Source organism: Capra hircus, chromosome 16, assembly GCF_001704415.2.
Source record: "Capra hircus breed San Clemente chromosome 16, ASM170441v1, whole genome shotgun sequence".
NCBI classification, from domain to species: domain Eukaryota; kingdom Metazoa; phylum Chordata; class Mammalia; order Artiodactyla; family Bovidae; genus Capra; species Capra hircus.
The window spans coordinates 65580127-65606898 of NC_030823.1; the positions used below are offsets into that span (position 1 = coordinate 65580127).

Here is a 26772-nt window from a genome sequence, read left to right on the forward strand (position 1 = left end):
GGTTTAATGATATAATGCATACATATGTGTGTGTGTGTGTGTGTATATATATATATATATATATATATATACACACATATACACACAGGGACGGGGGCACCTGGTGGGCTGCCGTCTATGGGGTCGCACAGGGTCGGACACAACTGAAGCGACTTAGCAACAGCAGCAGTAGCATGCTAAGAACAGTGAATATATATATGTGTGTGTGTGTGTGTTTATGCATTATATCATTAAATCCTTCTAACAGTCTTAAGAGGAATATACTATAATTTTCCCCACTACATAGGTAAGGAAATGGAAACTTAAAAAGTCTAAGCAAATTGACCAGCTCAAGAGCTATGGAGGGACGGCCTGGTTGTTTGAACCCAGGTTGTTTGATTTCAGAGACTATAGGCTTCAGTGTCTCTCATCTGTTTGCCAAACATTTTCCTATCAAGAGTCATCCATTTGGACAGCAAATTCCTAAGTATTAACATCTGAAGGCCGAAAATTAGACTTTTGGCCCTCAATCATAATTTGGAAATGCTGATGACAGAAAAGGTAGCAGATTGTCCTCTTCCTTTTTTTTTTTTTTTTTTTAAATTCACTAGCAGTGACTCCTTTGTATATAAGAACAAAGCATGAACTACAAATAAACATCAATCACAGTGGGAATGATACAGCCTGTGCATGACAACTTCAGTCGAATTACTCAAGGAGTTTGGTCCTCCCTTCTTCGTCTCTCCATCTCATGCTTCTTGAAAAATAAAATTACACAGTTATGGTTAACACATGAAATAAAGCAGAGCTTGTTTCATATGAGAAAGAACCCAACAGCTTAATTTTAACAGATAAGTCATATGGTTGCATCACTTAAATTTATAAAATATGACATTTCATTAAATTGCATTTTCATTTATGCATGATGATTTTCAAGCCAAAACTGTTTTTTTTTTTTTTAAGGTTAAGAACTATACAGAAAGTGCATTTTTTATTTTGAATAAAGTAACACAGAACATTTTAGTTCTACAGCCTTAGTTCTTTAAATGAAAATCATGTCCCTCTAAGCGTAGTATTTTGTTTTGTATAAACTAAATGTTTTTCCTCTTGGGATCTTTTATGATCCCCATGCCCCCTGGGCTTTCTGGTGAACACTCTGCATTCTTGGTGATTATGCCCTTTGGGTAGAATCAACAAAGCTGGATATGGTCACAAAGATCACTGTAGAATCTGGGGCACAGCAAGATGTGTTTGAACCATGACTAAACCCTGTGGTTACTGAGAGAAGTGCTTTGGAAATAAGATTGAAATCTCTGGGTGGAAGGTCTCTAAATCTGTCAGCAGAGTATGAGATACAAGAAATGCTTTTAGAAATACTGGGTTGGCCAACCCATCTACCAGTGTTCAGAAAAACTCAAACGAACTTTTTGGCCAACCCGATGTAAGGCCCAAATGAAGGGGGTGATCAGATACAGAATTCTTGTTTTTAAGAAAGATACAGAGTTTCACTTCTCAACATTTTCTAGTTTTGCTTCTCCTTCTTCCCTGCATGGATATTTTTTGTTAACCCAACATTCTTTTAGAATCATCTAGCTCTAGAGGAGTGAAATAGCTTGGTGACAAGGGAATGATCTCCTCAACCCCTCCAAGACTGTAGAAAATCTCCAGAGAAATGGGAATGACACCCTCAATCTTCCAAGATTGTAGAAAATCTAAACACCTTAACATGCTTACTTGGTGCCTTCTTGATAGTTTTTTTAGCTTCTGGACTTTCCAAGTTTCTCTTCTGATAAGCAAAAAGCCATATAAAAGTTAGAGCTGTCTGTGCTGGAGTGACTTGGAGTAGATTAGGAAACATCCTAATAAAAGTTTGATATTTTATAACCAAGACATCAGTCTGCCTCTTTGTCTTCGAATTAGTACATCTCGAATTAGTGCCCTCAGGTGACTTGCCCTCTTGTATTTACACCCCCTCAGACAGGCTATAACATGGAGTCATCTTCACATCCTTTTCTATAATCGTGATGCTGACACACCAATGGGAGGGATCACCTAAACCTCGGACTGTGATAAATTAACAAAATCCTTCCTCACCTCTTGACTCAGAGCTCAGTCCTCCTGTGTGTCTGTGTGTAGCTTTCTCTCCCATTCCCTATGGACACCACCACCTTTTCTCTCAGCTGCGGCTTTCCCTTCCACCTCAGAGACGAAAGTGAGACATTATGGCAGTCAGTCCCTTCGCCTCCTACCTCTGTGTCTGTAGACTAATCCTCACCTCCTTCCCTCTCCTCTCCAAGGTTGTGAAAGAAATGAAGATGGGGAAAAGTTGATAAGGTGGTAATATATGGATCAAAGGACTAAAGGTCATTACCAGCAAACAGTAAGATTCTGAAAGACTTCCCTCAATAAGTCTTTAATTGGTACTTATAAGTACCAACCATTGTGTGAAGCATTTCACATACATTATTTCATTTCATAATAACTATGAAGTCTGCACTATGAGTATCTCTATGATGAGCTCAAAGAGGTTAGGTAAATTATCCAACATCATACTGCTAATAAATGATAGACCTAAGAGGACTCAGCCCTCTCATCTTGTTATATTACGAGACCACAGGCAAATTGTTGTTCAGTCACCCAGTCAATGTCCGACTCTCTGTGACCCCACAAATTGCAGCATGCCGGGCCTCCCTGTCCATCACCAACTCGTGGAGTTTACTCAAACTCATGTCCGTTGAGTCAGTGATGCTATCCAAGCATCTCATTCTCTGTCATCCCCTTCTCCTCCTGCCTTCAATCTTTCCCAGCATTGGGGTCTTTTCAAATGAGTCAGTTCTTCACATCAGGTGGCCAAAGTATTGGAATTTCAGCTTCAGCATAAATCCTTCCAGTGAATATTCAGGACTGATTTCTTTTAGGATGGACTGGTTGGATCTCCTTGCAGTCCAAGGGCCTCTCAAGAGTCTTTTCCAACACCACAGGTCAAAAGCATCAATTCTTCTGTGCTCAGCTTTCTTTATAGTCCAACCCTCACATCCATACATGACTACTGGAAAAACCACAGCCTTGACTAGACAGACCTTTGTTGGCAAAGTGATGTCTCTGCTTTTTAATATGCTATGTTGGTCGTAACTTTTCTTCCACAGAGTAAGCGTCTTTTAATTTTATGGTTGCAGTCACCATCTGCAGTGATTTTGCAGCCCAAAAAAATAAAGTCTGCCACTGTTTCCACTGTTTCCCCTTCTATTTGCCATGAAATGATGGGACCAGATGCCATTCCTTAGTTTTCTAAAGGAAAAAAAGATGGCTGTCCCTCACTGTCTTCCAAAGTTTGCCCAAGTTCATGTCCATTGCATCGGTAATGTCATCCAGCCATCTCATCCTCTGAAGCCCTCTTCTCCTTCTGTCCTCAATCTTTCCCAGCATCAGGGTCTCTTCCAATGAATCGTCTGTTCTCATCAATGACGAAAATACAGGAGATTCACTTCAGCATCAGTCATTCCAGTGAATATTCAGGGTTGATTTCCCTTAAGATTGACTGGTTTAGCAAATCGTTATAGTGAAATTAAAAAACTGTTTTGAGTTTAGGAAACTGTGGTCTGGGCATGAAATTTGATGAAAAAGAGGAATTGCTGGAGGGCTGAGGGTCTCGAAGTTAGTAGCTGGTTGACATGGGCCTCAGAGGAACATGACTACTAATTTGGAGCAGAGAGGTAGAAATTTGAAATGGCCTTAAAATGAAAGGATGTAAGAAAAAAAGTTATATATAGTTACATATTTATCCCTTGTTCCTTGATCTGGATTTTTTTTTCTCTTCACTCATATTCAAAATCTTCACTCTCAATGACCTTTTCTAAAACAATGGCTTCCTTAATTTTATTCCAGTAATTTTCCTGATGAAGCTACTTACATAAACTCTATTGTTTGCTTACTGTAACCTTGATCATTGTTAGCAGTTGCCAAATAACTTAATATTACATCACCATTCATGATTTTGGCATGCCTTAACTATTTCCCTATTCACCATTAGTATTCTGATCATTGTATTAATAGATCACAGAGTTTGATTAGACCTTTTCTGGCCACCTAAAAATATTGTTGCATATCCTAGCAAATAGGTGATGTAACTGCCACACACTATGCATGTCACAGTTGTGGTGATGGTTCTGATTACTACAAGTAGGTTTAAAAGCAGACCGCCCCCCTAAAAAAAAAGCCATGTTTTACCCAGAATTTATTTAGTGGTTAAGAGAATGGGCTGTAAAAAATGTCTGGGTTTTCTGCCTAGCTTTTACTAGTTGGACTCCCCACATGAGTCCATGGTAAAGAATTTACCTGAGAAGCAGGAGATGTGTGTTCAGTCCCTGGGTCAGGAAGATCCCCTGGAGATGGAAATGGCAACCCACTCTAGTTTTTGTGCCTGGGAAATCTCATGAACAGAGGAGCCTGCTGGGCTATAGTCCATGGGGTTGCAAAAGGAGTCAGACATGACTGAGCAACTAACCAGCCTACCAACGAACAACTTGATAGGTTGGCTGTAAAGATGAAATGAAGTATTGTAGTCCATGCATTGGGTTGGCCAAGAAGTTCGTTTGGATTTAAACTTCTTGGCCAAACCAATACGTTCAGTATGTGAGCAGTTACTGCTTTTCCTTCAAAGCTGCTTAATAGGACATGAATCAAATAGGTGAATATTTACTTTACAACCTGAGTGGTCATTTTGATTCTCCAAGTCTTGAAAAATAATACAAAAAAAGCATTAAAAATAGTGGTATAGCATTTAAGATTAAGCATTGTGCTTTTAATATGATAGTGTTTGAACTTGATTTTTGAAAAGAGGGCTTGAGATAATTTAAGTGCTACTTTTAGTAGTGCATAAAATTATTCATTTGAGTTCCAGAACTATTGGGCATAAATTTAAGCAGATTATGACTTAAGAAGAAAAACTTGCTTTTATCCATATCATGTAACTAGTTGGACTTTCAGATTGTTCTTGTGGGTCTGTTACTTCACGTAAACAAAAGTCTGTTTCATGTTATTTTTGAGTTCTAGCTTCTTGTTGTGAATCTCCATTTTCCTATTTCTCATTATCATGACTTTAAGTTGTGGACATTTCAGGTCAGCACTCAGGGATCGTTACCAGTGCTTTTCATCCTTTTTCAAAAGGATGTCATTTGGAAGAGAAAAGGATTGGCTCCATCAAACAAAAAGCTGGCCTGGCAGTGACTCTATTTGCAGGATTCCACACCACAGAGGGTGATGTTTTAGACTTAGACTGTGGTTTCGTGTTTTGTGGTTTGGTAGAACCAAAACAGGGTGTTCAGCCATTTTAGAAAAAAAAATTCTCAGCTGGACTCATGTAATGCAAAAGTTGCCATAGTCAGGAGAGATTTAATTATCACTGAGGGAACTAGAATAACTTTATAGAATAGGTTTTAGATCATGATGGTAAATCTGTTTGTAAGTTTTATATTTTAAAAATAATGCATTCATACAACCACATCCACCTGTAAGCAACACCAAAGCTCTACTGAGCATTAACCCTGTGCGATCAAGGTGCTTGCACGTAAATATTTAGGGGATCGTAGGGGACCCAGCATAATAAATCTGTGAAACTATATGCAGAAGCCAGGGACTTCCCTGGCAGTTCAGTGGCTAAGACTTCACTTCCATTGCAGAAAGTGAGGGTTCAACCCCTGACTGGGAGTTAAGATCCCGCATGCCTCGGGGCCAAATATCCAAAACATAAAACAGAAACAGTATATACAGAAACCAAATTTAAAACTAATATTAGATACATTAAACTCCAGAACTATAATTTAACTAACTATACAGCATTTGTGATCACTGATAGTCAGTACTTGGGTAATTCATTCATTCATTCGCTCAGTCGTGTCCGACTCTTTGCAACCCCACGGACTGTGGCTCACTAGGCTCCTCTGTCCATGGGATTCTCCAGGCAAGAATACTGGAGTGGTTTGCCATTCCCTTCTCTGAAAGAGCCTAACAAATTCCAACGAAGGCTGAACTTGGGTAATTACTACATGCTAAATGACTGATAATGATTCTTTCTTTTACAAACACGAGATAGGATATGTTATTATCCCTCTTTTGGGAAATTTAGACGAGGGGAGGTAGAATAATTTTTCGTTTATGTACTAAGAAATAGTGAAGCTGCGATTTGATACCACCTGAAAGTGAAAGGAAAAGTGATGTCGCTCAGTCGTGTCCGACTCTTTGCGACCCCATGGACTGTAGCCTACCAGGTTTCTCCGTCCATGGGATTCTCCAGGCAAGAGTACTGAAGTGGGTTGCCATTTCCTTCTTCAGGGGACCTTCCCAACCCAGGGATCGAACCCAGGTCTCCTGCATTGCGGGCAGACACTTTAGCCTCTGAGCCACCAGGGAAGCCCCCTGGCGGGCTGTCATTTCTCTAAGCTGCTTCTCTAACTACTAGCTCCTCTGTGTTTGTCGCTCAATCATGTCCCACTCTCTGTGACCCCATGGGCTGGGGCCCACCAGGCTCCTCCGTCCATGGGATTCTCAAGGCAAGAATACTGGAGTGGGTTGCCATTTCCTTCTATTTTTTGCTTGTTTGTTTTTAACTAAATTAAATTCTGCTTCCTTTCCCTCTGGTTTTGCTAACCTATTTACCATCCACCCAACGTAATTCACTTGGAGTCTGAGTTGGCCACACTCAGGGGCAGGAAGTTCTTAAAAGGCCTCTTGAGCGGCTTCATGCTGAGGTTTGCTTGTCGTCCATGCTGTCTTGGCTGCTCATCTAGTGCCTGGTACTCTCATTTTCCTTGTTTTCTGGCAGTAGGACGTTTATTCCCTGACCTTGTGCTTGTCTCGTGCCTCACACTGTTCCCAAAGCTTCTTCCCCACAGGTGACTTCTCTCATCTATTGAGTTTTATGGGGCACAACTTGAGCGTCACTTATCCTTTTTAAATCTGGTTTGTTCTTTCTTATGTCTGAAAAGTCTCATTCATCTCCATTTTCACTGATGACTATGTTCTATTATGTCACTAATCTTGGTTTCCTCCCAAAGAGTTGATTCGTTCCAGGCTTCTGCATATCTTTTGCTTTTCTGGAGCTTATTTTCGGTCCCATTTGTAGATTCACCTGTTCACTCTGAACCTAGCATATTTTGTAACATTTATACATTTCTTTTTCAGAAAAGCAACTAGCTCTAGAATAAATGACTAATCTCACTCTAGATAGAAGTAAGGCGTTACTTACATAACTATGATAAGCAGTGAGCTGCTTTCTAAACAATTTTTTAAGAGCATTTATTTTGCCTACTGTTTTTTATTAGTCAAATTCCCATATAGAGGTAAGAGAAATTTGAATAGATACACAACTTCTTTTTAGAAACACATTACTCAATAGTAGTGTTAAATTTTATTTTATGTAGTTTCAATAAACAAATGGTGGGACTTATGACATTGCTGTGTTTTTTCAAAATTCAAATTCAAATGTACTCCCAATGTTGTTTTCAGCTTGTACACTTAATGCGCACACACACGCATGCTAGGTTATTGTTGTTTTAATATTGATTCAGTCATTCACAGATATCTAGCAGTCATGTATAATTCATAGAGTGCCATGTTAGTTGCTATAGAAGATGAAAACATGGTTGCAAATATAAATTCTCTGCAGAAAGTCAAATGTGTTGTCTAGTAAGAGACTGCATGGAGCCATTGCTATGAGAATGGTGTAGAGTGAGTTCTCTGAAACCTCAGAGAGGGAAAAAATCATATCCGTGTAGGATGGTAAGAGAGGTGATTGAGGAAGGGCCTTTTGAACTGCATTCAAGACCTGTTAGTATTTCAATAGCCAGAGATCAACTTCAGACATCACATTTGAAAGGAGTGATGTTGGCACAGGTGCTGATTTGAGAAAGGTCAGTCCTTGCTTGGAGTAAGTTCTGATGGTCCAAAGAATAAGATTTGTATAGAGAACTAATGGAAAATAGGACTACAAAGTTAAAGGAGGTCCTTTAGCCCAGGTTAATAAAGCACTAATGCTACTTGGGAGACAGGTATACACCCAAGTCCCAGAATTACCATTTAGAAGTAGAGAAGGGATCTCTACACCTGTTTTTACCAGGTGGATAACCAGCTTGAATTTGGGCAGTTATAAGAACCCATAGAAAAGAGAGGCTGATAAAATGATAAAGAACTGTGACTCTGGAGTCAGATCAGTCTGATTTTCCATACTAGTTCCATTGCTCAGCTCCATGTGACACTTAGCAAATTAACCATCTCTGTTTCAGCTTCTATAAAGTTGGGATAATAACAGTATCTACCTCATAGGGATATTATGAAGATCAAATGAGATAGTTAATGAAGAGGACTTAACCAAGTCTCTGGCTCTGTATGCTATAGTTGTTGCAATTCATAACCAATGTTTAATCTTGACATTATCAAGCAGACCTTCTTAGGGTGCTTCCTCTGTACTGAACAGGCTTCATCTACTACCTCTAATAGTTTCTTATGTTTCTCCTTGCCTGATGCCTCATACGTCATTCCTCATAAGTTCTGTGGGATTTGCTGAGAGCCTCCTCTATTCAGGCTTGCTGACAGCATCGTCCCTATCTTGCATTCCTGTGTTTTCCAAGGTAGGCCTGTTAACCTCTCATTTTTCCTTCTGGCTTCTGTGGTTAAGTACATTATGTAGATAACTGTAGCCTTCTTATCTATAATTTTTAAATTTCTGAATCATTTCTTAACTCTGAGATTAATCACTCCCTGCTGCTACTGCTGCTGCTAAGTCGCTTCAGTCGTGTCCGACTCTGTGCGACCCCATACATGGCAGCCCACCATGCTCCCCCGCCCCTGGGGTTCTCCAGGCAAGAGCACTGGAGTGGGTTGCCATTTCCTTCTCCAATGCATGAAAGGGAAAAGGGAAAGTGAAGTCGCTCAGTTGTGTCCGACTCTTTGCGACCCCATGGACTGCAGCCCACCAGGCTCCTCCATCCATGGCATTTTCTAGGCAAGAGTATTGGAGTGGGGTGCCATCACCTTCTCCAATCACTCCCTAGGCTTCATTTATCAACCCTGTAAATTTAAATTATTGATTTTTAAGCTTCAATTTATTCAACTGAAAAATACAAAATATATATATATAAAAAATGTATTGAGAAGCAAGAATGTGATATACACCAATAATATAATTTAAGATTAAATACTGTCTGCTTGTGACTTCCCTGGTGGCTCAGAGGTTAAAGTGTCTGCCTGGAATGCAGGAGACCAGGGTTCGATCCCTGGGTTGGGAAGATCCCCTGGAGAAGGAAATGGTAACCCACTCCAGTACTCTTGCCTGGAGAATCCCATGGAGGGAGGAGCCTGGTAGGCTACAGTCCATGGGGTCGCAAAGAGTTGGACACGACTGAGCGACTTCACTTCACTTTGTTATATAGTGATCTATTGAAGAATAAGCCCTGATATGAATTAATTTATTTAAAAATTCCACCAAAAAAGTAAGTTTTGGAAATTGTCTGAAGTATTTCATTACAAAGCAGACTTATGTATTAGAAAAGTTAAAGTTTTGAGGAGTGTGGCATAAACTAAAAGACAAATTCCAAAAATGAAAGATTCTCTTTAAGGAAATCCTGATTTAAATTGTCATTGCTTCTATCTTAATCACGTTAAGGGAATAGTTGAACTTCCTTGTGCCTCTATTCATTTATTAAGAAAATGTGTTTTTAATAGCAGACAAGAATATTTAAAACAGATATTTGTAATAGTATATGAACAATAAGTTGATTCAAATTCAATCTGTTGTTTGTCTATTAAATTCAGTTCAGTTTAGTCATTCAGTTGTATCCAGCTCTTTGCGACCCCATGGACTGCAGCATGCCAGGCCTCCCTGTCCATCACTAACTCCCAGAGCTTCCTCAAACTCATGTCCATTGAGTCAGGGATGCCATCCAACCATCTCATCCTCTGTTGTCTCTGTCTCCTCCCTCCTTCAGTCTTTCCCAGCATTGGGATCTTTTCCAGTGAGTCAGTTCTTCACATCAGGTGGCCAAAGTGTTGGTGTTTCAGGTTCGGCATCAGTCCTTTCAATGAATATTCAGGACTGATTTCCTTTAGGATGGACTGGGTAGATCTCCTTGCAGTCCCAGGGACTCTGGAGAGTCTTCTCCAACACCACAGTCCAAAAGCATCGATTCTTCAGCACTCAACTTTCTTTACAGTCCAACTCTCACATCCATACATGACTACTGGAAAAACCATAGCCTTGACTAGATGGACCTTTGCTGGCAAAGTAATGTCTCTGCTTTTCAATATGCCATCTAAATTTGTCATCACTTTTCTTCCAAGGAGCAAGCATCTTTTAATTTCGTGGCTGCAGTTTATTCATGCTATTTATTAAATTAGCTATAAATTAATTTCTATTTCGTGTGCCTGTATATAATACCAATAACCGTTTTTTTTTTTTTTTTCATTTTAAATATCTTCCAGCACCTCCAGTTTTTATACAAGAACCTACTGATGTATCTGTGGAGATTGGCTCAAATGTGACATTACCTTGCTATGTCCAGGGTTATCCAGAACCAAAGATTAAATGGCAAAGACTAGACAACATGCCCATCTTCTCAAGACCTTTTTCAGTGAGTTCCATCAGCCAACTAAGAACAGGAGATCTCTTTATTTCAAGTAGGTTAAAGGAAATATATTTTATATGAATATGTACATTGAAAGTATACATAGGCGTTGATATGTTCAAAATAGTAAATTAATCTTGCCAACACATTTTATGTTTGTTGAATTTCATTTTAAAATAATACTGAACTCATGCCTGGGATTTATCATAAATGAATAGCATTTTATTTAATTTTATATTGTTACTATATCATAAAGACTTATGAAGCAGTATGTCTTCTTTATAGCTCATTTTCTTATTACAAATAGAGTCAACCTGGGCCTGTAGGTGGATAAGTAATCATGTCTATTTACTCTTGTACCAACTGTTGTCTAGAGAGGTAAAATATTACTAGTAGTTAGTTAATGTTAATTGTTTGGGGCCAAGAATTCATAATCACATTCATAGGGACCCTATTCACTATCAATGTTGACTAAAAACTATCTATCTGGAGCAAAACATTTTTTAAATAGTCAAATATTCCATCATCTCAAACTTTTACCAATACTCTCTTAAGCATTTAGATATTTGTAAACTCTTAGTACTTTTTCAAATATTGTTAAGAATATTTGGATAATGGAATAAGAGGAGTAAAACCAATTCAATGATTAATTGACTTTTTAAAAAAATTATGTTTTAGGATATTTTGTAGAAGGCTCCCCATAAGTAATTTTCATGTTTATTAACAATGTCAAATGTACATTAACCTCTCTTAAAGTTTCAGTGCAGATTAAACTAATTACAAGCACTTGCATGTTCAGCTTTGTGCTAGGCTCTATGGTGAAGACTGAAGTCAAAATGGGGTTCCTCCCTCAGATATTTTACAATCTACTATCTGAGCAGGTGGCCATATTAGTACATATGAGAATTACTTAATAGATGGGTCAGATTGTGCAGAACCTGAAATGTGCAGGTGAAGAAATGTAGTTGGTAAGGTGGCAAATAGCCCCCCAAGCTTCCTAGGCAGGAAAAGGCATGTGAAAGTACTGTTTCAGAACAGCTCCTCTGCAGGATAGAGGAGACATGAGCTGGAAGGAAGAATAGAGAAGCTCACACAGATAGATTGGCACAGTGGTGATGAGAAACAGCTCAGAGGGAAACAAAAAGAATTGAAAACAAATCAGTTGGTGGAAATGAAAGAAAAGAAAAAATAAACAAGGGCAGTGTATTCATCAGTGGTTGCCAGCTGCTCAAAGTAAATTATCTAAAAGGAAGCTAACAATTAGAAATTTAGTTCTCAGTGGTATTTTGTATTTCTCTACAAAATAGTCTGAGTTGATAATATGAAAAATATCTTGGTTAGAAATAATCTCCAACTTATTAACCAGGTGGTTTGCCAAAGTTGTCTTGGCAAATGAATGTTTGCTAATTTTGAGAGTACATGCCATCAGCATTTACCAGATGCAAATTCTATAGTCAAATGCATGTGGTTAACAGAGTAGAAACTTGGTCAGCACTCTTTGAAATAGGAGGGAAGTATTTATAATGGAAAATTATTATTTTTTCTCTGTCAGTGTCTTATCAATAGATTAAAATGTGCTTATTTTAGTTAAGATATTTGCAAAGATGACAGTCAGTCCCCTATTTAAAACCTTTTGACTTTCCAGTTGCTTGTAAGATAAAACAATGCTTTTTAAAAGGTAGCAGTCTACCTCTTCGTCTTCAGGCTCCTGATTATGTCCACACAACCTGTAACCCCGTAATCCTTCCCCTATCCCCAACACAATCTTTAATTTAAAATATTTCATAAATATGCTTTTTATTACTCTGAACATTTTATATATTTGACTGACCTACATAATAAAAAAATTTAACATGCAAATTTAGTACAAAAGAAAACAAAGTAATTTTTCTTAAAATACTACGTATTTCAGTAGATAAATGGGCTTCCCTGGGGTGGCTCAGTGGTAAAGAATCTGCCTGAAATGCAGGAGACCCGGGTTTGATCCCTGTGTTGGGAAGATCCCCTGGAGGAAGGGCATGGCAACCCACTCTAGTACCCTTGCCTAGAGCATCCCATGGATAGAGGAGCCTGGTGGGCTGCAGTCCATAGGGTCACACAGAGTTGGACACAACTGAAGTGACTCAGTAGCAACAGCAGTAATAGATAAATATCCAGGCAGTGCTCACAGAGTATGTATACATGTTTATTTACATCATCATGAACTTGACAGCTGAAATGTAGAGTGATAAAGGAATATGAATTGATGACCCAGAAACTCGAGGCTGGTTCTAAAATGGTATACAATTTTAGAAAAGTTCGTTCTTTCTTCCACTTAAACAAGGTTAGGTTGTAGGCTCAAATAATTATAAACAAAGTCATCAAATCCAAAAATTTCTAGTGGGGCATTCGAAAGTCTTGCTGAACTTGGGATATTATTCCTATTGTGGATCCATCCCCATGCATTGTCTGCCTCGTTATCGCCAGTAGACCCTCCTTATCATTTGCTGTTATTATTTTAAATCATATCTGACTCTTTGTGAGCCCATGGACTGTAGCCTGTCAGGCTCCTCTGTCCATGGGATTTTCTGGGCAAGATTACTGGAGTGCATTGTCATTTTCTCCTCCAGGGGCTCTTCCTGACCCAGGGGTCAAATCCACATCTCCAGGTTTCCTGCATTGCATATGGATTCTCTACTGCTGAGTCACCGGTGAAGCTTTTCCTAATCATTGTATCAACGAAAACAGTTCCTCCTGCCAGCCTCCAAAATGTCCCTAGGGAGGTGATACATATTTCCATTCTTTGAACAGAGCGTGATTTTTCAAGTCATGTTCTTGCCTTTGAGCCGATTGGGTTTGGACTGCCCTTCCTCTGTTCTACCTATTGTTTAAGGTATTTAAGGTATAGCTCAGGCTTCCCTAGTGGCTCAGAAGTAAAGAACCAGCCTGCAGTGCAGGAGAGGCTGGAGATATGGGTTCAATTCCTGGGTTGGAAAAATCCCTTGGAAGAGGAAATGGCAACCCATTCCAGTATTCTTGCTTGGGAAATCCCAAGGACAGAGGAGCCTAGTGGGCTGCAGTCCCTGGGGTCGCAAAGAGTCTGACACTGCTAAGCTTACATGCGCAAGCAGATATTAACTCCTATGTGACTCCTTCCCTAACTCCTGTCAGGCACTTCTGTCTCTCTGCTCCCACAGCTCAGGGTCTGAAGCTCAAATGAGAGCATTTTCACACCGCACTAGAATAGTTGTTTTCTATCTATGTCTCTTTCCCTAGAATGGGATCTACCAGGCGGCAGTGTCATATTTTCCACTCGCAGATCTCAGCACTGTGACTCACATGTGGTTAATGGGTGGTGCTGAGTGAGTGAATCATCTCTTCTTTTTAGACTTATGGGCAAGCGATAAAGGGACATATATTTGTGAAGCAGAAAACCAGTTTGGAAAGATCCAGTCCCAGACAACAGTAACAGTGACTGGACTTGGTAAGATCAATGGAGTACTTGGCACACTGTTTGCAAACATCAGGCTTCTCTTACTACCTCATCTCTTCCTTGTACCATAAAAAAAAAAAATGGTAAATATATGATTGCAACATTAGCCGTCCTACCCTTCTACCCTATTTTATATTTCCTTGATGTTAGAAGTGGAAATAACCTTAGAGATGTCCGCTTTAAGCTCCTTACCTTCCACCTGAAGAACTGAAGCTCAGCTGAATAAATTAAGTCTGAGTACACACACACACACACACACACACTGGTGGTATTCTTTTCTAGTTCTTTTCTTTACACTTATCATTTTAGTCCACATGGAATTGTTTCTGTGTGTGATATGAAGTAGGAATACCAAATCCTTTCTTTCCAAGTGGTCAGACTTTGGTACAGTATCTTTTATTGAATATTCTCTTCCCACTGATTAAAATACCTATTTGGCCACACACTTAAATTTATATTCTATGTCTGTTCGTTGGAACAGCATGTACATAAGCTTAAAATTTCCAAGCAGAATCTCTTAGGGCTTTCACTTTGGATTTTACTTTACTAGGGCTTTTACTTTGATTCGTGTTGAATTTATTCATTGATTTCTAGAAAGGGATACGTTTACAAAGCCTCTGTGCCTTCTGTCATTCTGTTTTCCCGAGCTGTTATGACAGCCTCGTCACTCATCTCATCCCTTCTAATTGTCCCTTGTCCAGTAAGTTCCCAGATGAATAGTTGCTGATGATTCTACTTTTCTATTTATCAGTGCTTTCACTCACTCTCCATCTGTCTGTTGAATATTTTGCAAATTTCTTGGCTTGACTTTTCAGGCCTTTAAGCCGTAGACCTACTCTATGTAACTGTCTTTACTCCTATACTATTACCTGTCCTCTTGCCAGTCTCTCTTGCTTAGAAGGGTCCTGTATCTCTATCTTCTAATTTGTGCATTTAAATATCTTGTTCTTGAAAACTCAGTTTTCTAATAGCTTCATTAGTAGTCATCTTGGTCTATAAAAGAGTTGGCCTTCCTTTTGAGTGGAATAGTGCTGATGGTGGCTGTGTGCTCACTCTGATTTAGTCGCTCCACTCATTGGAATCAGCCCCCCAGTTACCAGTGTAATTGAAGGACAGCAGCTTACTTTGCCTTGTGCTCTACTGGCTGGAAATCCCATTCCAGAACGTCGGTGGATTAAGAATTCGGCCATGGTAAGAGCATTTGAAATCTGTGCTTTCATATTCCTAATTTTCTTGAGTAAGAGGCAGTGTGTTTCAGCCACTGAAATTTCAATAAAATAAATATGCAAACATTTAAAAAATAAATGTTTTTTTCAGTATTAATATGTTTATGCAGTTTATATGATTTTGGAATTAGTATGATGGAGAAATAGTCAATGGTGTAATTTTTATGATTTTGCATTAAATTCAGTGTTACTAGAAAATTCCAGAATATGTAAAAAATGAAGCAAGGATGAAGTTTGTTTTCATAGCATTTAAATATCTTATGTCCTTTTTAGCAGGACGTAATAAAATGTTAATATTCTCATAAAATTGTTTCCTGTTATATTTTAATCTTTATTATTATCTTCAAACATTCTTTTACAGTGAACTATTTTACAATGTAGATCAATTTTTTCTCATTGTTTTTCAAGGCATAGCTTGTGATTATGAAGAAATTTGAAAAATTTTCACAGGTCTAAGGAATTATTCTGTAAACATCTATCTATGGCAATAAATTTTCATCTAGTTCAGAGCATTTTTCCTTCTATTTCCAGAGTCTTTAGACTTACTCTCCTCTTGAAGTGCCAATTAAAAGTGAATTGAGTCCATGAAATAAGATGTAAAAATGTTCATATTTGCATAAAAACCCGAGAAAAACTAGTGCACCTCACTCAATAATAAATGCCCTTATGACATAGAATGATACTGTTTGAGCACTAAAGTACCCTGTGATTGAACAAAATACATAAATGGTACAGAGTTGGAGGTAATGGTTATTAACAAACTCTTGTCACCCTTCTCTCATGTAGTTCCTATATCATGCATTGACTTCTAATATTTGTATCTGAATAGGGTGGGTGTTGATCATTCTCTCCGTTTGAGTGATGCTTGACTGCCAAAATAAAAATGTCAAATGGCTTGCAAGTGGTAATCAAGTCTTCTTGAAAAAGAACAAATTAAGGCAATAGTAGAGTCAAATTTGGGTTCTGCATGATAACCAAAATTACAGAAACAGGGAATAAATGTTGTTTCTGTTTCTTTCCCTTTCCAACCTATGCATAATTCCAACAGATGTTAGTGGATAGAATTTTTGGTGGTATATCACAATGACATACAAATGTTATGATGCTTGGTAACATTTTATGCTCATCATTTTTCACTTAAGGATGTTAAAATATTTCATTATTTTATAAGACATTTAATAATCCATTTGGAAAAGAAAGCAGATCTGCTTTTGGCTTAAACACTATTGCCTTTTTAATTAAAAATAACTTTTTTTCCCTTCAAGTTGGTCCAAAACCCTTACATCACTGTACGCAGTGATGGGAGTCTCCATATTGAAAGAGTCCGCTTGCAGGATGGAGGCGAGTATACTTGTGTGGCCAGTAACGTTGCTGGAACCACTAACAAAACTACCACTGTGGACGTGCATGGTAAGAGGCGCACCCATCATAATTTTTTTTTCCAGTTCAGAACTGGGTCCATGTCTTTAAATCAAATCACTCTGTTCCTCTAATTATAAGAAGTAGATGTCTTTCCTAATTGTTATTCTTAACAAAAAGCCTTATTTCTTGAACAGTATTTAACATTGTTAAGGCTGTTTCCAGATTCCCCTTTCCTGTGTACACGAAAAGATATTATTGGGAGTCACTAGCTGAGTCTGTCCAAGCGCTTTTGTAAGTGGGTTCTTAATTGATAAAAGTGAACTTAGCTCTCAAAGAGTTATGTTTAAAAATACATTTTAATTTCAGGCAAGCAGGACTTATTATACCATCCAAACTGCCTCTTCTTTTCAGATTGTGTAACAGCCATGTCCTTTCTAATAACCCCTTTGTGTGTTACTAGAAATGACCTAAACTTTTCTAAAGGCCATCTCATGTGCTCCAAACAATCTTTTTGCATGTTATAAAGGTCACAAATAAAAAAATCCAGAAGCTATCTTTTTTTCCATTCGTGAGTAACCATTCTCAACTTTTTACATCTCAATAGATAACAGCTACATAGTTCAAGAAATTGTCATAATTTTTTAAAATATTTCCTTTAAAGACTTTGCAACATTGCTTTTCTAAAGTGTAGTATTAAAAACTAGCTCTGTGTACAGGGATGAAAGTAGAATAGAACATCTATTTTTAGTAGTTGATTCAGTCTTTTTTAGGGCCTGAATTGGACAATCCAGTAATTTCCAAATTTTGCTGGTTCTGTTGAAGTTTCCAGTGAATGCAGGCCATCTTCTTTTTAAATATCTGCTTTTCCTGTAAATAGCCTCTTCCACCTCTTTCAGTCTCAGACCAATCTTTGTGGCAATTTCCACTAACCTTATATGAAATATTCTTGAAGAAATAATAAAGTAATACTAAAATAGTTATGGTCCAAAAGAGTTAATACATAATGCCAGGTTGTCTGCAGTTGTGTTTCATGTATCAGTTCAGTTCAGTCGCTCAGTCGTGTCCGACTCTTGTGACCACATGAATTGCAGCACTTCAGGCCTCCCTGTCCATCACCAACTCCCGGAATTCACTCAAACTCACGTCCATCGAGTCGGTGATGCCATCCAGCCATCTCATCCTCTGTCATCCCCTTTTCCTCCTGCCCCCAGTCCCTCCCAGTGTCAGAATCTTTTCCAATGAGTCAACTCTTCGCATGAGGTGGCCAAAGTACTGGAGTTTCAGCTTCAGCATCAGTCCTTCCAGTGACCACCCAGAACTGATCTCCTTTAGGATGGACTGGTTGGATCTCTTTGCAGTCCAAGGGACTCTCAAGAGTCTTCTCCAACACCACAGTTCAAAAGCGTCAATTCTTCGGCACTCAGCTTTCTTCAGAGTCCGACTCTCACATCCATACATGACCACAGGAAAAACCATAGCCTTGACTAGACGGACCTTTGTTGGCAAAGTAATGTCTCTGCTTTTGCATATGCTGTCTAGGTTGGTCATAACTTTCCTTCCAAGGAGTAAGCGTCTTTTAATTTCATGGCTGCAGTCATCATCTGCAGTGATTTTGGAGCCCCCAAAAATAAAGTCTGACACTGTTTCCACTGTTTCCCCATCTATTTCCCATGCAATGATGGGACCAGATGCCATGATCTTCGTTTTCTGAATGTTGAGCTTTAAGCCAACTTTTTACTCTCCTCTTTCACTTTCATCAAGAGGCTTTTTAGTTCCTCTTCACTTTCTGCCATAAGGGTGGTGTCATCTGCATATCTGAGGTTATTGATATTTCTCCCGGCAATCTTGATTCCAGCTTGTGCTTCTTCCAGCCCAGCGTTTCTCATGATGTACTCTGCATATAAGTTAAATAAGGAAGGTGACAATATACAGCCTTGACGTAAAGGACAGAAATGGTATCGACCTAACAGAAGCAGAAGATATTAAGAAGAGGTGGCAAGAATACACAGGAGAACCATACAAAAAAGAGCTTCATGACCAAGATAATCATGATGGTGTGATCACTCACCTAGAGCCAGACATCCTGGAATGTGAAGTCAAATGGGCCTTAGAAAGCATCACTACGAACAAAGCTAGTGGAGGTGATGGAATTCCAGTTGAGCTATTTCAAATCCTGGAAGATGATGCTGTGAAAGTGCTGCACTCAATATGCCAGCAAATTTGGAAAACTCTGCAGTGGCCACAGGACTGGAAAAGGTCAGTTTTCATTCCAATCCCAAAGAAAGGCAATGCCAAAGAATGCTCAAACTATTGCACAGTTGCATTCATCTCACATGCTAGTAAAGTAATGCTCAAAATTCTCCAAGCCAGGCTTCAGCAATACGTGAACCGTGAATTTCCAGATGTTCAAGCTGGTTTTAGAAAAGGCAGAGGAACCAGAGATCAAATTGCCAACATCTGCTGGATCATGGAAAAAGCAAGAGAGTTCCAGAAAAACATCTATTTCTGCTTTATTGACTATGCCAAAGCCTTTGACTGTGTGGATCACAATAAACTGTGGAAAATTCTGAAGGATATGGGAATACCAGACCACCTGACCTGTCTCTTGAGAAACTTCTATGCAGGTCAGGAAGCAACAATTAGAAGTGGACATGGAACAATAGACTGGTTTCATGTATGGCTAGAGCCCATACATTTCCCAGAGGGTGCTTATGGACTGGTTTGACAATCGACTGTAGAGATGTACTCATGTCATCTTCCTTTTACTTCTAACAATTCCTAGAATCTTGTCTTGAGATGGATTCTGATATAAATTTTCACCTGGGTCAAAGAGTGACATGATTAGTTGGGATGTTGGCCAGTCCCAAGGAGTTGGAGAAGACAGATAAAGGAAATTTAACAGTGAAAAGTTAAAGAGGTCATTTGAGAACACTGTTCATCCATCGTAGTCCAAAATGAGTAAATGATTTAGTTAATAAGGGCTATCCAGAGGAAAGATATGTCTTTGAGTTGGATGTGATGCAGTATTATAGTTTTTCTATACCTCTGTATTTATGTGAATTTCATCACTGCCTCTCCACTTTTAAGAATATTTATTATACCCTGAGATAAGCCATAATGGAAAAGAATAAAAGAAGTTATATGTATGTATAAGTGAGTCACTTTGCTCTTTATGAGAGATTAACACAACATTGTAAATCAACTATACTTTGGTTTAATCAATTAAAAAATATAGTAAAGGCTCTCAATGAATTCTTAAAATAATTGTATTAATGAATACACATACAAATGCAAATTAAAATGACAAACCATTTCATTGTTATGTTGATTTATATAGATTGACAATCTCGAAAGTAAAAGCTCTTCCATACTCAAGTGTCATCAGATTTGAAAACTGTTGCCTGCATGTATAGCTGACATTTGCCTTTATGCCTGTCAAACTTAATATGCATTTAAGAAAATGACTTATTCCACATTGCCACAAAATGACAGCAAAGTTGAACGTTGACTATTCCGTGATAATTCTGGGAATTAAATTTCTCGCTTTAAAGAGTAGCCTGACATTCTTGTTTAGGGCTGGGAATTTGCTGCCAATTCTTCAAGAAGATATTATCTAAGGAGTAAGACTAGTCTTAGAAAAATGCAAGTATATAACAAAGCTAATCTAAGCTTTTCCCAAAGGAAGTTTTTGCACTGAGGTCTCTGGTATCTCTTGTCTGGTTAACTTCAACTCCAGGCTAGCTGGGATTATTCCAGGGATATTTGACTTAAAGACAAGAGACACAGTGAATGCTTGAGCCCTAGAGAGCAGCTCCATCTTTCAGGGGAAGGAAAGGAAATGCATGGTGCATATATATACACACATATGTACATGCACCTTTATGATGTTTATTGTGCTGTGTTAGGAACTTTCACGTACGAGAGCTTCTGTAATCCAATTCATTATTTGGAGAACATCAAATAATGGTAATGTTTTGTATTTGGAGAGGTTATGATTGGGCTTACCTGGTGGCTCAGATGGTGCAGGAGACCCAGGTTCAGTCTCTGGGTCAGCAAGGTCCCCTGGAGAAGGGAAAGGCAACTCACTCCAGTATTCTTACCTGGAGAATCCCATGGACAGAGAAGCCTGGTGGGCTACAGTCCATAGGGTCACAAAGAGTCAGACATGACTGAGAGACTAACACGGGTTATGATTAGCAGATTTACACAGAATGAAATGATAAAATCTTCTCTTTCCTATTGTTTCACTCATTAGTGTCAATTCTTTAGTTGCTTTCTAAAATCAAAGGTTACGCCATTTTTCCACTTAGAATTTTGTATTTTAGACTTTTAAATGTAAACTCCTAAGGCCTTTCAAGTATAACTTTTGAATTCCTTTTGAGAAAACAGATTCTATTTTCAAGGTTAAATTTAGTAGCTTGCTAAGTGATTCTTGTGTATAGACAGATATTTAATATGTAGTGGTTAAATAGTCCATTTCTCTAGAGGTGAGTTTAACTTGCTCACTGCAGCTTAATGTGTAATGCACAATGGTGAAAGATATATGTTAAATGTGTAACTCTTAGGGTATAGTGCTATCTTGAATTTCTGGAAAATACAGATTTCCTTCAGTCATCTCATAGTTTTGTTAGGAAAATCAACCATATTACACAAAATTTGCTACTTCATTTTAAGGTTTTATTTAAATTGTTCAGATTGTAACTGTTGTATTTACTTTATTACACTCCCTTCCAAATGACCCTACATTTTAACAGAAAAGATTCTTTGCTAGTTTTTCTAAATATTCTGTTTATCATGAAAAAGTTCAGCTTTAAACTTGTAAGGCAAAATGGAAGGGTAGGTGCTCAGATTCTGCATATTGCTTCCTTTTCCAGTTCTGCCAACCATTCAGCATGGACAGCAGATCCTCAGTACCATTGAAGGCATTCCAGTAACTTTACCGTGCAAAGCAAGTGGAATTCCCAAACCGTCTATTGCCTGGTCCAAGGTAAGGGATGCATTTAGTGATGTTTGTTGTGACATGTGCTGTAACAACAGCATTTGCATATTTTTAGTCATATGTGGAACTTGCCAGTCTCGTATAGGACCTTATAGAAAGGAAAAACCATGCAGTCTTACCTCTTGGAAAAGACCTTAAAATGTCCTTAGTGCATTCACCTGTTTGATCCTTAAGTAGTAAAGATCTGCTTCTGTTTTGTAAGTAAGTTCATTTGTATCATTTCTTTTTCATATTCTTCATATAAGGGATATCACACAATAATTCTCTTTGACTTACTTCATTCACTATGACAGTTTCTAGGTTGACTCATGTTGTTGTAAATGGCATCAGTTCATTCTTTTTAATGGCTGAGTATTATTCCACTGGGAGAAGGCAATGGCACCCCACTCCAGTACTCTTGCCTGGAAAATCCCACGGATGGAGGAGCCTGGTGGGCTGCAGTCCATCGGGTCGCAAAGAGTCAGACACAACTGAGCGAGTTCACTTTCCCTGTTCACTTTCATGCATTGGAGAAGGCAATGGCACCCCACTCCAGTGTTCTTGCCTGGAGAATCCCAGGGATGGGAGCCTGGTGGGCTGCCGTCTATGGGGTTGCACAGAGTCGGACACGTATATATTCATCATCTTTGTCGATCCAAGACATTCAGGTTGCTTTCATGTCTTGGCTATTGTAAACAGTGCTACAGTGAATGTTGGGGTACGTGTATCCTTTTGGACCGTGTTTTTCTCCAGATAGCTGTAACATCTAATTTTATACTTCTAAAAGTCTCTGAAATATAAAAGAAGTTGGTTTTGATATCTGTAAATTAAATTGGAAGGCTCAGATTCCTGCACAAAAGTATGGTGGTGAAGCTGACTCCACAAACTAAACAGTGTCTGGTACTGAGTGGAAGTTTAATTCGTTTTAGGGAAATATAAAAATAGAAGCTTTCCTGAATGGCCTTTGTTCTGTGATAATACAATGGAGGTGAAGAGTTTGGCCTCCTGAGTGTGCCTCCCCAGGTTCTATTTCTAGTTCTACCAATGACTGACTCTTTCACTTTGGGCAAGTTATCCCACCAAGCTCCAGACTTAATACTTTCATCTGTAAAATAGGGATTGTCGTAATTACTACTCATAAGATTGTTGTAAGCGTTGCCATAGTGAAGTCATGTAAAGTGCTCAAAACGGTGCCTGTCTTAGCACATGCACCCGTCCCATTTGCTACTTCCTCATCCTCTCCAGTTTTGTTAGTTCTAGAATGAAGGGAACCCGGTTTAGTAGGAAGAAATATCACCTTGGCATTATTTGTTTTTCTTACAGGGAACTTTCTTTAAATTAGCCTCCTTTCAGTCTAGTATTTTCTCCTTCAGAGATCTTTTTTCTCCCTCTCTTCCTCTTCCAGACATTACTTTATTACTCCTTTATTATCTTAGAAACACTTCACTGTGTCATTTTTCAGAAGGGCGAGCTGATTTCTACCAGCAGTGCTAAGTTTTCCGCAGGGGCTGATGGAAGTCTGTACGTGGTGTCCCCCGGGGGTGAGGAGAGTGGGGAGTATGTGTGCACCGCCACCAATGCAGCTGGCTACGCCAAAAGGAAAGTGCAGCTGACTGTCTATGGTGAGAGCCCCCGTGGACGACTGTTCTCCTCTGATGCTGTGTGTCTGTGCCAAAACTCACATTTCTCTCCCAAATAACGTTACCGGAGGCCTGAACCCCTAAAGTGAACCACTCCCTGAGGTTTATAGTTTTTTTTACAAAAAAAATGTACTTTTCCTACCAACTTACATCTCCTCTCTTTAGATTCTGATTTAAAGGGAGAAAAACGGTATAGCCTTTTGGAAAAAATTTAATGGTGTTTTTCTAAGGAGTATACTTATGGCACCCAACCCTCTTTAGAAACACCACATAGTTAAGGCTCCTAGCAAAGCCAAACCTCAGCTATGTCTTGGTTAGCGCTCTACCTTGAGGGGTTACTTGACATATGGCAGATTCTGAAAGGGCTTTTGGCGGACCTTTTCATTGTGTTCTGAAAGGAAGAGCTGAAAAGGAAAATGTTCTAGACATTTTCCATTAAGCTCTCACAGTAAATGTTTATGGAAAGCTTTAGATACGTCCCCAAACTTTGAAATTAACAGAATGTTTTTGAGAATTATTTAAGAATGTTAGTGGTCCTGTTTTTAACTTGGAAGTGTGCTTTGTTTCAATGTATTATTTCCCTTCCCAAACTTGTGTTTGTTTTAGTAAGGCCTAGAGTGTTCGGAGACCAAAGGGGACCATCCCAGGATAAGCCTGTTGAGATCTCAGTCCTTGCGGGAGAAGAGGTGACCCTTCCATGTGAAGTGAAGAGTTTACCCCCACCCATCATTACCTGGGCCAAAGAAACCCAGCTCATCTCTCCATTCTCTCCAAGGTAGGAGAACTGGGATGAATTGTGACACGTGAAATAATCTCTTGGGACAGATGGCTGTTCAGGTTTTCAAATATCTCAAAAAAAAAAAAAACAACCTTTTATTTTTATTTTCTATTAATTTTTATTGGAGTATAGTTACTTTACAATTTTTGTTAGTTTCTACTGTACAGCAAAGTCAATCGATTTTAAGTATACATCTATCCCCTCTTTTTTAGATTTCCTTCCCATTTAGATCATCACAGAACACGGAGTAGAATTCTCTGTGCTATACAGTAGGTTCTCTTTAGTTATCTGTTTTATGCACAGCATCAGTAGTGTACGTGTGTCAATATTAATCTCCCGGTTCAGCCCATCCCCACTTTTCCCGTTGGTGTCCATAAGTTCTCTACATCTGTCTCTGTTTCTGCTTTGCAACTATGTTCATCTGTACCTTTCTTCTAGATTCCACATATAAGCAGTATTATATGATATTTGATGCTACTGTTTTTCTTTCTTTCTTCACTCCATATGATAATCTCTGGGTCTGTCCACATCTCTGCAGATGGCACTATTTTGTTCCTTTTTATTACTGAATAACATTTCATTGTACGCACATCTTTATCCATTTCTCTGTTGGTATTTAGGTTGGTTCCATGTCCTGACTATTGTAAATAGTGCTGTAGTGAACAGTGGGGTGCATGTATCTTTTTGAACTATGGTTTTCTCTGAGTGTCTGCCCAGGAGTGGGATTGCTGGGTCATATGGTAATTCCATTTTTAGTTTTTTGAGGAACCTCCATACTGTTCTGCATAGTGGCTGTACCAGTTTACATTCCCAGCAACAGTGTAGGAGGGTTCACTTTTCCCCAGACTTTCTCCAGCATTTATTGTTTCTAGATTTTTTTCATGATGGCCATTCTGACCAGAGTGATGTGATACCTCATTGTAATTTTGATGTGCATTTCGCTAATAATTGGTGATGTTAAGCATCTTTTCACGAGTTTGTTGGCCATCTTTGTGTCATCTTTGGAGAAGTGTCCATTAGATCTTCCCCTCAGAATGGGAGAAAATATTTTCAAACAAAACAACTGACAAGGATTAATCTCCAAAATATACAAGCAGCTCATGCAGCTCAATGTCAAAAAAAACAACCCAATCAAGAAGCCCAGTTTTAAAATTTGAGATAATTTATATTACACTGAGCCTACAGGAAACATGTAAACCATCTAAATCATTCTTTAAGAGCAGAAATGCTAAAACTGAGCTTTGACATAACTTCCCACTGTACATTCTACAAGGCAGTTATGGAAATGGTTTGGATGTAGATTTGCATGTAGATTCTTGTTAGTACAAAGTGTGTGTTGTCTATAAAATTGCATTATTCCCAGAGAAGCAATAAAACACAATAGGTTCTCTAATATCAAGGTTTTGACTTTCATTAGGTAGTTTTGTACAAATCTTCTTGATTAAAGCCCTTAAACAAACAAAGGTCCACTGAAAAAACATTTGATAGGCTAAGAGTAATGGAAAGCAGAATGCCAGAAACTTTCAGAGCACAGCTTTTGTTGCCATCCAGGTGTGAGTTTAAATTTACCCCCACTACATAAAGCTTCTCTGAAACTTTGGCAGTTTTTTCAGTGGGTCTCTTTGAACCTCGACTTTTTGTTTATAGAATGAGGATAATTCCTGAAAGGATGATATAATGTACATTCCATATTTCTCCTCTTGTTCTCAAAGAATGGTATCAGTTACTGTTTTAACTTGATATCATGCCAGAAGTTACCGGAAGAATAAGAACTATAATCTCTAGCTATCTTCTCTTAGCCTTGTTGATGTGTATAGTTTTGAAGCTATAAATTCATGCCACTCTAGTTTCCCTACCACTCTTGAGGGAAAAAAATAAACAGTGAAGAACTACATTATTATGTCTTTGAAGAAAATAAGTGCCTTGACATTTCAGATGATGCCAAAGTTTCATTGTTCCCCTTCTCAGTCTCCGTCTCTCTCTCTCTTCCCAGAGGCAAACTGCCACAGACTTGGTGTGTATCCTACACATACATCCTTGGATAGTACAGAATATTTTCTCTCCTTTTAATTTTGTTTCATGTACTTGTTTTCAGTTTACTATTGTAGCATGTTACTTATTATTCTACTGCTTGCTTTATTGAGTCAACTTTTATCCATTTTTATGCATGTAGATTCAGTTTATTCATTTTCATTACCGTAAACATATTCTGCATTTTATTTAGACAAATTTCTCTCTTTATGCTCTGGTTGGTGTTTCTACATTTTATTCTTCTTTTTTTTCCCTTGGCTTTAGAAACAAAACTTTTCAAGGAATATCTTTTTATGTCTCTCCTTGTATGCAGCTACATGAGTTTCTTTGAGACTTGTACCTAGAACCACAATTCCTAATTAGAATGAATAACTATTTTGAGTTTTGTAGACATTGCTTAATTGCCTTCTGAAGGGGCAGTCCTGATTTACCTCCCACCAGCAGAATATATATGTACCTGTTGCCACATTATCAACAATGCATGGTGTTGACTGACTTAAAAGTTTTTGCCATTCATATAGGTGTGAAATGGTATCTTGCAACTATCTTGCTTTTCACATGACTGAATTCCAGTGGGCCTAGAATGCTTTTGTTGGCCGTTTTGTTGTCTGTGAATTGCATCTTTAAACCTGCTCCAGTGTTCTGGTGACTTGTTTTTCTTTTATTATTGAATGTAGAAATTTGGGTTTC

The 26772-nt window shown here is 38.5% G+C and overlaps 1 protein-coding gene across 3 annotated transcripts in view; it reads left to right on the top strand.

The window, feature by feature from the left end:
- The window catches only part of HMCN1 (hemicentin 1), a 546207-nt gene that overhangs the window by 266067 nt on the left and 253368 nt on the right, over window positions 1-26772 (top strand). For 2 of the 3 annotated variants that reach the window (XM_005690978.3, XM_018060727.1), the window contains 7 exons: window positions 10453-10647; window positions 13963-14058; window positions 15131-15258; window positions 16559-16703; window positions 21530-21642; window positions 23096-23255; window positions 23880-24048. In XM_005690978.3, coding sequence (XP_005691035.2) covers window positions 10453-10647; window positions 13963-14058; window positions 15131-15258; window positions 16559-16703; window positions 21530-21642; window positions 23096-23255; window positions 23880-24048 — 1006 coding nt within the window. Of the gene's footprint in view, window positions 1-10452; window positions 10648-13962; window positions 14059-15130; window positions 15259-16558; window positions 16704-21529; window positions 21643-23095; window positions 23256-23879; window positions 24049-26772 lie in introns of those variants that run through there. The other variant, XM_018060728.1, reaches the window with a different exon arrangement.